This window comes from Melospiza georgiana, chromosome 27, assembly GCF_028018845.1.
Source record: "Melospiza georgiana isolate bMelGeo1 chromosome 27, bMelGeo1.pri, whole genome shotgun sequence".
Taxonomy (NCBI): Eukaryota; Metazoa; Chordata; class Aves; order Passeriformes; family Passerellidae; genus Melospiza; species Melospiza georgiana.
The window spans coordinates 4,464,133-4,480,098 of NC_080456.1; the positions used below are offsets into that span (position 1 = coordinate 4,464,133).

At 39.8% G+C, this 15,966-nt stretch overlaps 1 protein-coding gene across 4 annotated transcripts in view; it reads right to left on the reverse strand.

The window, feature by feature from the left end:
- Window positions 1-8,769: 8,769 nt before the first annotated feature.
- ARHGEF12 (Rho guanine nucleotide exchange factor 12) overlaps window positions 8,770-15,966 on the reverse strand; it is an 89,004-nt gene continuing 81,807 nt past the window's right edge. For all 4 annotated transcript variants that reach the window (XM_058041158.1, XM_058041157.1, XM_058041159.1 and 1 more), the window contains 3 exons: window positions 15,556-15,878; window positions 13,678-13,750; window positions 8,770-13,015 (listed from right to left, as the gene is read on the reverse strand). In XM_058041158.1, coding sequence (XP_057897141.1) covers window positions 13,005-13,015; window positions 13,678-13,750; window positions 15,556-15,878 — 407 coding nt within the window. In that variant the 3' untranslated portion in view covers window positions 8,770-13,004. The remainder of the gene's footprint in view (window positions 13,016-13,677; window positions 13,751-15,555; window positions 15,879-15,966) is intronic.

Genomic DNA, 15,966 nt, shown 5'->3' on the forward strand with positions numbered 1-15,966 from the left:
CCAGCAGGCCATTCCCAGCAGTTATTATTCCTGGAAGTGATGAGCATTCCCCTCATCTGGGCTGTTAATTAACAACCATGGCCCTGCAGGTCCAGGCTCAGCCCTGCCTGGGTGAGCAGAGGTTTGGCTGACAGAGCCGGGACACCCAGAGCAGCCTCTGTGCCAAATCCAGGAGTGGCAGCTGGGCAGGTCCCTCCTCTCCCTCAGCTCTGAGCTCCCCTGGGTGTCACAGACATCTTCCATGGAAAATCCTTTCCTTGGGATTCTTCCTCCTGAGAAGCTGGGAGGCCTCAGGAACAAAATGTAAACAATGGTTATCTGCTGCTGTGGAATGCAACAGGTGCATCTGGGATTGGTCTCATGTGGTTGTTTCTGATTAATGGCCAATCACAGCTGGCTCAGACTCTCTGTCCAAGCCACAAACCTTTGTTATCATTCTTTCTTTTTCTATTCTTAGCCAGCCTTCTGATGAAATCTTTTCTTCTATTCTTTTAGTATAGTTTTAATATAATATATATCATAAAATAATAAATCAAGTCAGGTTATAAATAAATATAATAAATAAATTCATAATATAATAAATAAATGGAGTCAGATCCTCATCTCTTCCCTCATCCTAAGCCCCCCATGAACACTGTCACCCCTGGGCCAGGCAGGGCTCCCCCATTCACCTTGATCCAGGTGGGTTCTGCACTTTCCTCATGGCTCTGCCTTGCGCCACCACCCTGTGATGGTTTTCACAGGGGTTTTCAAGTGAAAGAAGAGAATGTTGACTCTATGTTCAAAAAGCTTGATTTCTTATTTTATGATATATATTACATTAAACTATACTAAAAAAAATTTTAAAAAGTTTCATCTCAGAAGGCCGGCTAAGCTAAGAATAGAAAAGAAAAGAATGCTAACAAAAGCAGCTGCCTCAGACTCTCTGTCCGAGCCAGCTGACTGTGATTGGCCATTAATTAGAAAACCACATGAGACCAATCCCAGATGCACCTGTTGCATTCCACAGCAGCAGATAACCATTGTTTGCATTTTGTTCTTGAGGCTTCTCAGCTTCTCAAGAAGAAAAAATCTCAAGAAAAAGATTTTCACAAAAAGATGTCTGTGCCAGCACCCCATTCTCTATTTAGAGATCTTTTTGTGTGGTTCAGATCCATCTCTGCCATGCCCTGAGTCCTTCCTGCAATTACTGGACCTGGAAACCCAGAATTTCTCCAGAATTTCTCCAGAATTTCCATGGCATGGCCTAAATCAGAGCAGAATCCCAAGTTAAAGCACCTTTGCAGCCAACAGGGTGAGCTGCAAGGAGGAATCCAGAGGAGACAGCTCCAGAAACTGCCTGCAGAGAAACCTGGTTTGGTTTGAGAGGGAAAAATTCCAGGATTCAACCACAGGAGAGAGATTTCCACAGTTCCTTCTGCTGGGAGGTGTTACGTGGGGAGAGGAGGGGGAGGGAGGCACCCAGCGAGGTTTAAAATAGAGTTTGGTCATTTTATGAATGAGGTGATGTGACACAGTTCCCTGCCAAAGCTGGAGGCTTTGGTGACCCAGAAAATGCTGTTTGGGGAAGGAGCTGCTGTTGGTGTGAGGCTGCAAATCCCAAGTGTTACGGAGGGGGAGGATCCCACTCACAGCCAGGGCACCCAGAGATGGGGAGGAGCTGCTGAGGCTCCCAAAAACCCTCAGGGGTGCTCAGGGCAGGGCTCGGGGTGATCCTGACCGGGAATCCCTGCCAGGAATTCCCTGAGGTCAGCCAGGCACAGGGGAGGCAGCAGAAATTTGAGTTTATTGTACCAGAGAGCAGCACAAGGGCCTGGAGCAAGGTCAGAACAGACACAAACCTGTTCTGGGGTCTCAGTCCAAACACAAACCTGTTCTGGGGTCTCAGTCCAAACACAAACCTGTTCTGGGGTCACAATCCAGACCCAAATGCACTTCAGGGTCTCAACCACACCCAGGGTCTCAATCCAGACCTGCATGCACTTTGGGATCCCAGTCCAGACCCAAACACTTTTTGGGGTCTCCATACAGACACAAACCTGTTTTAGGGTCACAATCCAGACCCAAACCTGTTTTGGGGTCACAATCCAGCTCAAACACGATTTGGAGTCACAATCCAGACCCAAATGTACTTCAGGGTCTCAATCAAACCCAGGCTCACAATACAGACCCAAACACAGTTTGGGGCTTCAATCCAGACCCAAAGACTTTTTGGGGTCTCCATCCAGACCCAAACCTGTTTTGGGCTCACAATCCACACCCAAATGCACTTCAGGGTCTCAGCCCAAACCCAAACACACTTTGGGGTCTCAGCCCAGACCCAGGGCCTCAATCCAGACCCAAACACTTTATGGGATTTCCATCCAGACCCAAACACTTTTTGGGGTCACAATCCAGGCCCAAATACAGTCCAGGGTCTCAATCCAGACTCAAACACATTTTGGAGTCTCCGTTCAGTCACAAACACCTTTTGAGGCCTCAATCCAGACCCAAACACATTTTGGAGTCTCCGTTCAGTCACAAACACCTTTTGAGGCCTCAATCCAGACCCAAACACTCTTTGGGGTCTCAGTCCAGACCCAGGGCCACAATCCAGGCCCAAACACTTTATGGGGTCTCCATCCAGTCATAAACATCTTCTGAGGCCTCAATCCAGATCCAAACATGATTTGGGGGCTTAATCCAGACCTAAATACACTTTGGGGTCTCAATCCAGCCCCAGGGCCTCAATCCAGCCCCAAACACTTTTTGGTGCCTCCATCCAGCCCCAAACCCTTCCCCAGCAGGGTGTAGGAAATCCTGTGGTGCTGCACATGGATGAATCTGCCCCAATATTCCCCAAATTTCAGCTTTTTTTGGGAATAATCCTACACCTCCAGCTCCAGACATGAGGAACAAAGAGCCCCCAGCAGTGCCCACTGCTTCCCTCCTAGCAGGTTATTTATCCAAGCAATTAAAATTCCCTTTTTCCTGTCAGCTGCACCGAGAGGGGCTCTGATCTCAGACTGACGTGGAGGTGAGCAGTGAATCATTTAAAAAACCTGCTACATTTATCTTCATAGGTGGCTGTGCTTCAGCAGAACAGTAAATAACAGCCCCTCTGCAAAAAAAAAAAAAAAAGAAAAAGTCAAATTCAGGCAGAGCTGAGAGATTTCAGGGGATAAAAGGCACTGAAAGTCAAGATTTGACTGAGACACAAAGAATAAATCTATTATGAGTGGGATTTTTTTTTCACCCAGGTTCATAACAAGTTTTTATTGGTAATAGAAGGCATCCAAATGAGATAATTTTGTAGATAAGAGCCGCTCTGAAGGAAGCAGTGAGAGGAGCAAGTAGCCTGTGGTAGTTATATAAAAAAGCCCAGCTAATTATAAATATATATTTAGATAGCTCCAAGAAGTTGGTAGGATGAGTTAGATAAATAAGGAACATTCTGTGGAACAGTTTGTTTGCCTTGTCTTCCATGCAAAAAGGAAAATGTGGGTGAATTTCAAGGAGCCAGGAGTGGCATCTGCCAGATCCTGATGCAGGGTTTGGGAGGATATTCCTGCTCCCAGCTGCTCCACACCCTCCATTCCCCATTTGGGAGCTGCCACCTCATCCCAGGAATGGGATTGGGGATTTTAGTGCCCAAAGCTTCCCAAAAATGGATCCCAGCCCCTCTCAGGTGCTGCAAACACAGTGAGAGGACCCTGGGAGAGCAGAGGGATTAAAAAAGGTGCAATATTGAATTAAATTTGGGGGGTTTTGGCACTTTAAAGATGAGGAACAGAGGGTGGCAGCAGTGACAGGATCTCAGGGAGGTCACACAGAACATCCCCTCAGACAATGATAAATATTGCACTGATCATTTCCAGCCAGCACACTTTCCCTTTGCTCTTCTTTTAAAATTCTCCTCCTCATAATTACTGCATCAAAGGACGTTTTCTGCTCTGTGCCTTCCATTCACACCCCAAAGAGAAAGGAAAGCAGTCATTTAAGGGAGGCAGGAAACAAAAAATCCAACCAAAGCCCAACCTCTCTTTGAAATGTGGGGAAAACAAAAGATGAGAGACAAAAGATGAAGAGACTTTCAAGTGAGGAATGATTAAGAGAAGGGAGGAACAAAGATTGAAATGAGTCACGGGCAGGTTGGGACAGGGACTCAGGAGGAGACCTCTCATTTCTGCAACAGGTTCAGGGAATTCCAGCCCTGGCGGGGATTTTGGGGCAAATTCACCCAAATTTAAATCTCCAGCAGTTTATAAAAGCTTCATTTTCCAGGCAGAGGTCAGAGGGGTGGAGGCACCTTTAATCCCTGCAGAATTTTTGCCATCAGCACAGCTTTTTCCAGCTCTCAGAATTCCAGGGAGAATTCCAGCTCTCAGAATTCCAGTTCTCCTAATTCCATGGAAAAATTCCAGCTCTCATAATTCCATGGAGTTCCAGCTCTCATAATTCCATGGAGAGTTCAATTTCTCAGAATCCCAGCTCTCATAATTCCATGGGGAGTGAGGAAAGGAAGGCAGCAAAGGGAAGACTCAGTCCTAGGGGAAGGAGCAGCTGAACAGGGATTTTTGCATCTGCTTGAGGACAAAGAGCCCCTGGGCTCTGCTTAGATCCCAAATCCCAAATTTTGTAAGGAAATTTCAAGCATGGAGCCCCTGGAGGAGCTCTTGTAATTCCAGCTCTCATAATTCCATGGAGGGAAAGGAAATGAAAATGGAAAAAGGAGGAAAGGAAAGGAAAGGAAAGGAAAGGAAAGGAAAGGAAAGGAAAGGAAAGGAAAGGAAAGGAAAGGAAAGGAAAGGAAAGGAAAGGAAAGGAAAGGAAAGGAAAGGAAAGGAAAGGAAAGGAAAGGAAAGGAAAGGAAAGGAAAGGAAAGGAAAGGAAAGGAAAGGAAAGGAAAGGAAAGGAAAGGAAAGGAAAGGAAAGGAAAGGAAAGGAAAGGAAAGGAAAGGAAAGGAAAGGAAAGGAAAGGAAAGGAAGAGAAAGGAAAGGAAGAGAAAAAGGAAAGGGGAAAAAGGCTAGGCTCAGTCCTAGGGGAATGAGCACCTGAACAGGGAGATTTGGATCTGCTGAGAGCCCAAGCCCTGAGCTTTTCCCTCAGCTCCCATCTCGCAGAGGGAGACGGATGAGGCAGAGCTCAGCAGTGACAGGGGCAGCTTTATTATGGCACAATAAAGAAATTGCAGAGCAGAAAAGATGAGTTCAATAGAAGCTGCAATCGAGGCTATTTGACTTCTGCTGCATGCACGCCCCAAAATGATGGTGATGAATCACTCAGGGGGGCTCCTGAAATGTTTTGAACCCATTTAATCCCAAAAAAAAAAAAAGAAAAAAAATTATCAGTATTTGGAGGTGAAAGAACAGGTTAAGGGCAGGCACAGGGGGACATGGACAGTTCTGGAGTGGAGTTTTTCAGATAAATGGGATTAAACTTAATAAAGATGGTAGGATTAAAAAATGCCACCAAGAAGGGATTAATCTCCTCCTCATCACAAGCCAAGCAGCTGGAGCTGCATCAAACCCATCTTCATAAAACTGGAGAGAAAAGGGTTTTTTCAAAGCGAGCTGACAAAAGGAAAGCACAAAGCTCTCTCCTCTCTGTGCTAATTCAGAGCTGAGAAGTTGCTGCAGCACCAGAAGTGGGCTCTGAATTGAATTTTGGAGAGACAGAAGGGAGGGAGATGTGCTCATTAATATCCCAGCATAACAATAACCCCGGATAATGCAAATTATTGCCAAAGCTCCCGAGAGCTGAGAGAAACGGAGATTCGCTCTGGAGCTCCACTCCACGGAGTTTATTCAGCAGCTCTGAGTAAATATCAACAAGAAGGTTAAAATATTGATCAGGGGAGATGCTCCACGCTGAACAAGCTGCAGGCATCTGGAAACAAACAAATGCTGCAAGAAAGGGAGAGGCTGGGATATTTTGGGGTTTTTTGTTCTGCCAAAAAGCCCAACTCGATGATTTGCAGCTGTAAACTCCCAGCAGCTGAGGAAAAAAGGGGGGAAAAATGAATTATTTTCCTGATTCAAGGAAAGGATGGTGGAGTTTTGGTTTGGCATGGGGAGAAATGCAGGAGGGCTCAAGCAGGAAATGCACTGGGAGGCATTTAATAATGGAATAATAAAATTATAAATGGAATAATGGTATTTTTAAGGCTGGAAAATCCCTTTAAGATCAGTAAATGATAAATATCAACTCATCAGCCTCCTTTTTTTAACAGTATTTTTAATATAGATATATATAATATATATAATATATAGAATATATAGAATTTTCTTGAGAAAACAGACACCTGTTATTATTATCTTTAAAGTTATATATAAAATATATAACATTGTATATATAATATATAAAATATATTATATATCTTATATATTATACAAATATATATACTATATATAATATATACCATATATAATCTATTATATATATTATATCTAATATACATTACATATACGTAATATAATATATATAATAAATTATATTATATATATTATATATTCTATATATGATATATTATATATATTATATAATATATAATATAGAATATATATAATATACAAATATATAATATACAAATATATAACATATAGTATATTATATATATATAATATATATTATATACTATACAAATATATATAATATATATGTAATATATAATATATAATATAATATATATAATATATATTATGTATTATGTATTATATATTATATAAATTATATACAATGTATATAATATATAGAAATTATAATAATATATAATAATAAAATTGCATATAGTTTATATAATATATAAATTATATATATTATACATTATACAAATTATATAATGATATATAAAATATTATATATTTTATATATAATTTTAAAATATTAATAATAACAACAGGTGTCTGTTTTCTCAAGATTTCTCAAACCAACATTTCAACCCAGGCATATGCTCAGTGTTAACCCCATGCTCTTCCCCCTTTAATTCTGGATCTCACTTTGAAGGAAACACATCCAAATTTTTTATTTTTTTCCTATTCTGGGAGTGCTGGGCCCAGCTCTGATGGGAAATATTTCTCCCCAAAATGCGCAACCCAACTGGCAAAGAATTCATGCCAAGAACTGGACCACTTCCATCCTCCACCAGGCTCCCATCAATATTTTGAAATAAAATCTAAAATCCATTAAGGAGTTGACAAAAACAAGGGGAAATCATGGATATTTTCCAGCAAATACCAAAGGGATCTTTGTTGAGAGGACAAATGGATTAAATGGGGTTTTTTATCATTTAGGGAGGTGGATGGACAGAATTCCACCCTGACTGCTCAGAAACCCCATGGAATCATGGACAGGTTTGGCTGGAAGGGACCTTAAAGCTCCTATAACCCCAAAATGACTTAAAATGACCCAAAAATGACCCATGAATGACCCAAAAATGACTCAAAAATCACCCAAAAATGACCCCAAAACTACCCAAAAATGACCCAAAAAGACCCAAAAATGACGCAAAAATGACACAAAATGACTCCCTGAATTTCTCCTGCATGAGGAGAGATGAATTCCAAGATTTGGGATGTGGAACAACCCCAGATCTGCAGCCCAGCCCTGCCCCAGCCCCAGCTGCGATTTCTCTGGAGCTGCTGAGGGTTTTTGAATCATTTATTTACAGCAAGGCAGTAAAGGGAATATATAAAATAACATTTAAACAGGCAAAACACGAAGAGCATCATTAGGAAAGTGTAACAGAGCTCAGATTACCAATTATAATAAAGTAATAAAGAAATCTCTCAAGGAGCTTCATGTTCATGATGCAGACAGAGAAAGGGGAAAAAAAAAGGGAAAAGCTCCCGAGATTTTAGAAATAAAACTGATTTTTTTTCTATTTTGGTGTTGTTTTAATTGATTTATTTTTGTCATCACCTTCCAGGGAAGGGAAAGACAGAAATGTCACAAAATCCAGGGATTCAGGGGGAGCAGCCTCTGCTCGGAAATCACCAAACTCTCAGCACAGATGTTCCCTGCTCCAAAATTCACAGGTTCCCTCAACAGCTGAGTTTTAATTTCACTTCTCTTTTACAGTTCTGGGTGGGTCCCAGAGGAGGGAAAAAAGATCCAGCAGAAAAAATGGCAATGCAAATAAATATTTAGGTGAAATATCACATGGAGGGGTTGTACAGCAATGAAGAAATATTTGGGCGAAATATCACATGGAAGGGTTCTACACCAACCTTCAAAACGAATTTCCTTTTAAAAATAACAATAAATTAACAGGATCAATTAATTAATTTAACTGAATGATGGCTCTGGTTGGATTTAAAAGGAAAAAGAAGCCAGGAATGATTTGGGATTGAGAGCAGCACTCCCTGCTCAGGCTGAATTGTCTCAGAGCCAGTGCAGCTCCTCTGAACTGCTCCAGAATTCATTAAATTGCTCCAAAATTCATTAAATCGCTCCAAAAATCATTAAATTTCTTTCAGCGACCAGAAATTCCTTAAAAAGGGCAGAAATTCCCTTTCTGGTCCCACCTGCCAGGGGTGTGCAGGACCCACCAAGGCTCCAATTCCTGCAGGAATGTCCTGATGGAACAAGGGGGGATTTCTTTTCCTGTACTGGGTGCTCTGCCCATTAATTAATTAAGTAATTAATTAATAATTCATTAGCTCTGAGCAGCAACAATACAATCAAGGTACTTCCATCTCTAGAAAAATTTCCTTTTCCATCATTTATCCTTCAAACACTCCAGGCAATTACAGCCAAACCACCCCAAAAAATTCACCAGACAAAGCTGCTTTTCCTTTAAGCTTATTTAATGATATTTGAAACGCTTAAATTTTCTATTTCCCAGGTCCTGAAAACAGATTTCTTTTTTTTTTCTTTTTTTTTAAGTGACCAATATTTAATTCCAGAAACATACAACCCGATCAGCTAAGTCATAAAAGAGCTATTTTACAAACATACATCTGGATAATTAGAACAATAAAGTCTTTTTAGACATTCAAACATGATCAGTAAAAATACAGGATTATTAATAAAGATTTTTGCGTATTTTTTTTTTTTAAAGAATACTTCCAGATTTTTTTTCTTTTTCTTCTTCTTCTCTTTAAAGTAAATCTCTGTTAAGAGTACATGATTGTATGTTGTACAAAGAAAATAAAAATATTCTAGTATGAAGAGAGCTCCACAAGACTTAATTGAAAATAAATCAGCAGTGTTTTGGCTGCAGGATCCCTTTTGCAGTACATCTGCTCGTCAGTTGGCACCTCGGGGGAAGGGGAGGGAACCCAGGGATTTCTTTGGGGAACAGGCAGAAAAAAACTGGATCCAGGAGAATGAAATCTGAGAGCAGGGAGATTTAAATCAGAATATTCCATCTGAAACACTGGAATTTTAAGTTTTAAATCAGAATATCCCATTTGAAACACTGGAATTTTAAGTTTTAAATCAGAATATCCACTTTGAAACGCTGGGATTTTAAATCAGAATATCCACTTTGAAACACTGGGATTTTAAATCAGAATATCCAATTTTAAATCAGAATATCCAATTTGAAAGACTGGAATTTTAAATCAGAATAACACTGGAATTTTAAATCAGAATAACACTGGAATTTTAAATCAGAATATCCCATTTGAAACACTGGGATTTTAAATCAGAATATCCCAATTTAAACACTGGAATTTTAAATTTTAAATCAGAATATCCAATTTGAAACGTTGGAATTTTAAATCAGAATAACACTGGAATTTTAAATCAGAATATCTCATTTGAAACACTGGAATTTTAAATCAGAATATCCAATTTTAAATGAGAATATCCAATTTGAAACACTGGCATTTTAAATTAGAATATCGAATTTAAAACACCGGAATTTCAAATCAAAATATCCAATATAAACACTGGAAATTTTAAAGCAGAATATCCAATTTTAAACAGTGGAATTTCAGATCAAAATATCCAAATTGAAACACTGGAATTTTAAATCAGAATATCCAATTTAAACAATGGAATTTCAAATCAGAATATCCCATTTTAAACACTGGGAGAAATCCTTGTTCTGTTTCGGGGAAGGGAAAAAAAAATATTAATTTTGGAATGAGGGGCTGGGACAAAAAACTCCAGAGAAATGTTTGGATAAGGGAATGCCCAACCAATCAGGGGGAGATGAAAATGAAAATTCCATTTTCAAATAAGGGGGAATCTTATGGCTTCAAGGAGGAAATAACAGTGGGAATCCTGGATGGTGCATGTGAGCTCCAGCCTGAGGTCTGGGGTGTGCCAGGGAATTCACTGGGGAAAGAATTTCATTGGGAAAAGGAATCCCATGGGAAAGGAATTCTCTGGGGATTACCCGGGAAAGGAATCCCATGGGAAAGGGAATTCCCTGGGAAAGGAATTTTGTTGGAAAGGAATTCTCTGGGAAAAGAGGCAAAAATGTGAATTTACACTGCCAGCTCTCTCCACTGCTGCCACAAGCACCAGAGGGGACACCAGAGGTGACGCCAGGGACCACCACAGAATTCTGTAACCTGGAGAGACCCGGCGAGGATTTTGTGTTCAACCACAATCAAAGAGCAGGAACCACCCCAAACCCCACCTGTGCTGCCCTTCCAGAACATTCTCCAAAGCCACACTGAGCTCCCTCTGCCCTGGAGCTCCATGGAAGCATCTGGGAACCTTTTAATCGCTTTAGACCCTTTAAGGTCACCACAACTGCTCCTGGCTTTGGAGTGTGAGGGGAATAAAGGGGTCCAAGCCCAGGTCTGGGCTGTTTTCAGTTTTCCTCCTGGCAGCATTCCAGGCTGAGGGGGTCTCAGAGGGAATTTGGATGTTTAAAATCCAGGGAATTGAGGGGCTGAGTGCTGGGTTAATACTGACAGTAATCCCACACCACAGGATTTGGTGCATCCCAAAAAAACCCCAGGGAGCTCCTGGCAGTGGTGATGCTCCTCAAACAACAGGAATTCCTCCCTTCCCTCCCTGCAAGGGCTCCTGGCTCCAACTCCCACACCAAAATCACCTCTGCTGCCACCTGAACTCATCCTCCACAGGATTCTGGGGGAAAAACAACAACAGTGACACTGGGGACAGCTTGAATTCCTCCCTGTGCCAAGCAGGACAGTGAAATCCCCTCTGCTCCCTCTGCTGCCACCTGAACTCATCCTCCACAGGATTCTGGGGGGAAAACAGGAGCTGGGATTCCTCTGACAGGGGACAGAGGTGATTTCTTGCCAGCAGACAAGAAGTTTGGCTCCCTTAAAGAGCTGAAAATCTGAAAAGAGGGTGTGTTCCTCACCCACCTGGCAGGAGCAGCCCAGTGGCACTGGGCAGAGCTTGAATTCCTCCCTGTGCCAAGCAGGACAGCAAAATCCCCTCTGCTGCCTCTGCTGCCACCTGAATTCATTTCCCACAGGATTCTGGGGCGAAAACGAGCTGGGATTCCTCTGACAGGGGACAGAGGTGATTTCTTGCCAGTAGCCAAAGGGAAAATGTTTGTTTTAGAGGAGCTGGAGGATCCTGGTGCTGAGCAAAGCTCTGAGTCCATGGGATGTGCAGGATGCTCAGTTTGCCTTCCTTAAAAGAGCTGAAAACCTGAAAGGAGCAGCCCAGCCCAGTGACAATGGGGACAGCTTGAACCACCACAGTAAAAATTCATTTTCCCCCTCATTTGATAGAGAAAAGCAGGAAAACAAGGAGATGGCTCAAGGGGCAGGACATGGATCCAGGAGTCCCTGCTGTCAGACCCCTCTTGTGTGAAATCCAGCCCAGGGGATGGGAAATGAATGGAATTGGGCTCAGGCTGTGCCCAGGGTCACCCCAATTCCCACCCTGGCAGGACAGGCCTGAGGAGGCACCCAGAGCTGCTCCAGCCTCCTCGGGTGACCAATCTCCCTCTCATTGGCACAAATGATTTCCAAAACAAAACAAAACAAAAAAAAAAAAAAAAAAAAAAAAGGCGAAATTCCACAAAAACCAACCCCAAAAAAACAACCCCAAAGCCCATCCCGAGCCCTCAGCAAGACATACTCCAGGTACTAAAACTTACTGGCCCTAAAATCAGCAGTACCTGTGGCTAACTCCATGGCAGCCCTTTTTCATTCAGTAGTGAATCGGGGGCACAGCTGCCCCACATCTTTGAAACACTTCTGGGTTTGCATTTTTTATCTTTTTTTATCTTTTTTTTTATGATCCAGAGAAGAGTTACAAAAGTGCTGCAGGTCCAAGTATTTTTCTTTTTATCACTTTACAAAGGAGACAATGATCAAAGCCAACAAAGTCAAGAAAAAAAAAAAACCAAAATTAAACCTTTTTCTCCTCTCCCAGCAAAGCAATGGGAAAGGGGAAAAGGAAAATTTGCCCATCTCAAGTGCCTGGCTGTTTAGTGCATGGAAAATTCCTGTTGCACACGTGGTGACACGAGCAATTCCCATGCAGTTGGTTGGATACAGACAAATCCCAGCCACAAATTCCATCCTAACACCTTCATGAGTAGCTCTTGGTGCCAGCAGGGAGTGCAGAGTCCAGTCCAGTGAGGAATCACCTGCACACAGATCCCCCCTGTCCCCTCACCAGGCAGGGTGGGCCAGAACTGTCACTACCCAAAAAAAAAAATAGAACAAAAAAAAAAAAAAAAAGGCAGATTAAAAAATTAAAATGTGCTTTTGATACACGGAATGAAGTCAAATAAATACATTGATTTTTTTTTTCTTTTAAATGTCTAAATACATTTTTTTTTATATCCTACACCCAAAGCTCTGTACATTTGGTTTGGTTTTTTTTTTTTTTCCTGTTCTGAAAAAAAAAAAAATTTGAATTTCTGGTAGCAAGGAGAGGAGCAGAATAGAATAGACTCCCTCACTGACAAGATAGTGCAGATGCCCCACAGGAAAAGCACCCCATGCCCACTTTGCTAGAGAATGGTTCTGTTTGGATGCTCCAAACCCTCATCCCAGAGTCCACAGGGGAGACAGCGGGTGCTGGGTCCTGATTCTCTTCCTCCAATCTTCAGCCACTCCTGGAAACACGACTAGCTTTTGTCTGGAAAGGGGAAAAGAGGGAAAAAAAGGGAAAAAATGGAAAAAAAAGGTGGTGAGAGAGGAGTGAGTGGCATTTCTGAGCACTCGCACAGGCAGAGCTGCTCACTGAGAGCTTCACCCCCAGCCCCTGGTCAGGTGTCACTGTCACAATTCTCTGAAAAATCCCTTCCACAGGATTTCTGCTCCTGGGAAGCTGAGAAGCCTCAGAGAAAAATGAAAACAACAATTATCTGATTGCTTCCCCTTTGGAATGTGTTTGCACATTGTTTATCCAACATGTGAATTGTTGTTACTTAATGACCAATCATGGTCAGGTTGTGTTGGACTCTGAGGATTCACTCATGAGTTTTTCATTATTATCTTGTTAAACCTTCTAAAATCACCAAAATAAAAGTGTGAAACCAGCGAGTCCATTTTTGGGTGGGTTGTGTCTGCCCTAAATGTCCCAGAAGGCCCTTCAATGAACAGAACTGGTTTTTATTCTTCTAATCCTGCCTGGCCTCTGTTTTTGGGTGGCCCAACCAGTGGATTTTGTGCTCTGGGAATATCCACTTTGAAACACTGGAATTTTAAATCGGAATATCTCACTTGAACGCTGGAATTTTAAGTCAGAATATCCACTTTGAAACGGTGGAATTTTAAATCAAAATTTTGGGGTCCCACCTGAGTGCTCTCCTGAGGAGGCTGAGCCAGCCAGCCCCTGGCGCCGCAGAACGCTGTAATCCTCCTCCACCTCCTGCAAAACAGCAACAGCCCCAAAGCTCAATGGTTTAGATTTTCCATCTATTTGAAAGAGATTATATGATATTTAATACTAATGCTACTGCTACTACTGACAATAATAATAAATGGTATTTAATAATAGTGTATTATTATATTTTTCACAGATTTGTAACGTGGATCTCCATGTACCAGGCACACAAAGAGGGTTTCAAACAGGAAAGGAGAAGTTTCACCACTGCAAACACCCAACTGGAGTGAGCCCCCTCAACTCCTTCATCAGCAGCTTCATTTGCATGCAATATTCTGATTTCAGTGAAATTCAAGGCTGGCTGCTGAGTGTTTCACAAAATAAACTTTCTGTAGTTATTCTATAAAGAGAATCCCTGTCCCATGCAAAAATAATTTGGAATATATTGGAATATATCTGGAAAATAATTTGGAATATATTGGAATATAGTTGGAAAACAATTTGGAATACAGAGAGCCTGAAAGCCTCAATATTGGTCTGATATCCTCAGTGCAACTCAGAATCTTCATTTGACACCACGAGCAAATTATTATTATTACTACTACTACTACTATTATTATTGTTATTATTGTTATTATTGTTATTATTATTCCAAAATAAATATAAATATAAATAAAATAGAAATAAGAAAAGCAATGCACCTTTAGATAATAATACTATATTATGTAATAATATATATAATATATATAATTATACTATTATATATTATATATATAATTATATAATAATACTATATATTATAATAATATTATAATAATCGCTACATTATAATTATATATAATATGATAATTCTATACTATATTATTATATTATCATATATTATTATATCTTATTAATTATATTACATAATTTATATATTATATTATATTACATTACATTATATTACATTATATTACATATATTGTATATAATTACATAATAATACTATATATTATAATAATATTATAATATTCGTTAAATTATAATTATAAATAAATATATTATATAATATTATTATTAATAATAAATATTAATAATAAAAATAACAATAAAATAAGAAAAACAATGCACATTTAGATGATAATAGTAATAGTAGTAATAATAGTAATAATAGTAACAATAGTAATAGTAATAATAATAATAAAAATAACACTATATTGTATATAATTACATAATAATACTATATATTATAATAATATTATAATAATCGTTAAATTATAATTATAAATAAATATATTATATAATATTATTATTAATAATAAATATTAATAAAAATAACAATAAAATAAGAAAAACAATGCACATTTAGATGATAATAGTAATAGTAGTAATAATAGTAATAATAGTAACAATAGTAATAGTAATAATAATAATAATAAAAATAACACTATATTGTATATAATTACATAATAATACTATATATTATAACAATATTATAATAATTGTTACATTATAATTATAAATAATAATTACATTATTATATAATATTAATATTATTAATAATAATAAATATTATTAATTAAAAATAACAATAAAATAAGATAAACAATGCACATTTAGATGATAATAGTAATAGTAATAATAGTAATAGTAATAATAGTAATAGTAATAATAGTAAAAATAGTAATAGTAATAGTAGTAATAGTAGTAATAATAATAACAATAACAACAACAATAATAACAATAACAATAATAATAATAATAATAATAATAATAATAATAATAATAATAATAATAATAATAATAATAATAATAATAATAATAATAATAATAATTTTGAAACACCAATAAAAATCCCAAAAGCCACGCACCTTGAGCTTCTCCAGGGCATCCTGGATGTTGTGGATGTACTGCATGAGCTGCACGCGGCTCTGCAGGGGGAGCTGGGCGCTGCCCAGGAAGGGACAGGGCTCCTCCAGGCCCGCCCAGCGCAGCTCCTCGGCCACGGGCGAGCTGTCCCCGCCACACCGGGGCTCCCCGGGGGACACGGGCTGCTGCTGCTGCTGCTGCTGCTGCTGGGGACAGCCCAGCGCGGGCTGCCTGTGCGAGGTGCACTGCAGCACCAGCGCCGACACCTCCTCGTCCGTGGAGCTCTCCTGCACCGTTCCGTATCCATCGAGGATCAAGTAATTTCCTGTGGGGACAGCGGGCGTTGGGCCTTCAGGGGCTTTGAGGAGATCTTTAGAGGTAGAATGGGTAAGTCCCAAAGCCCATCTCCTGAG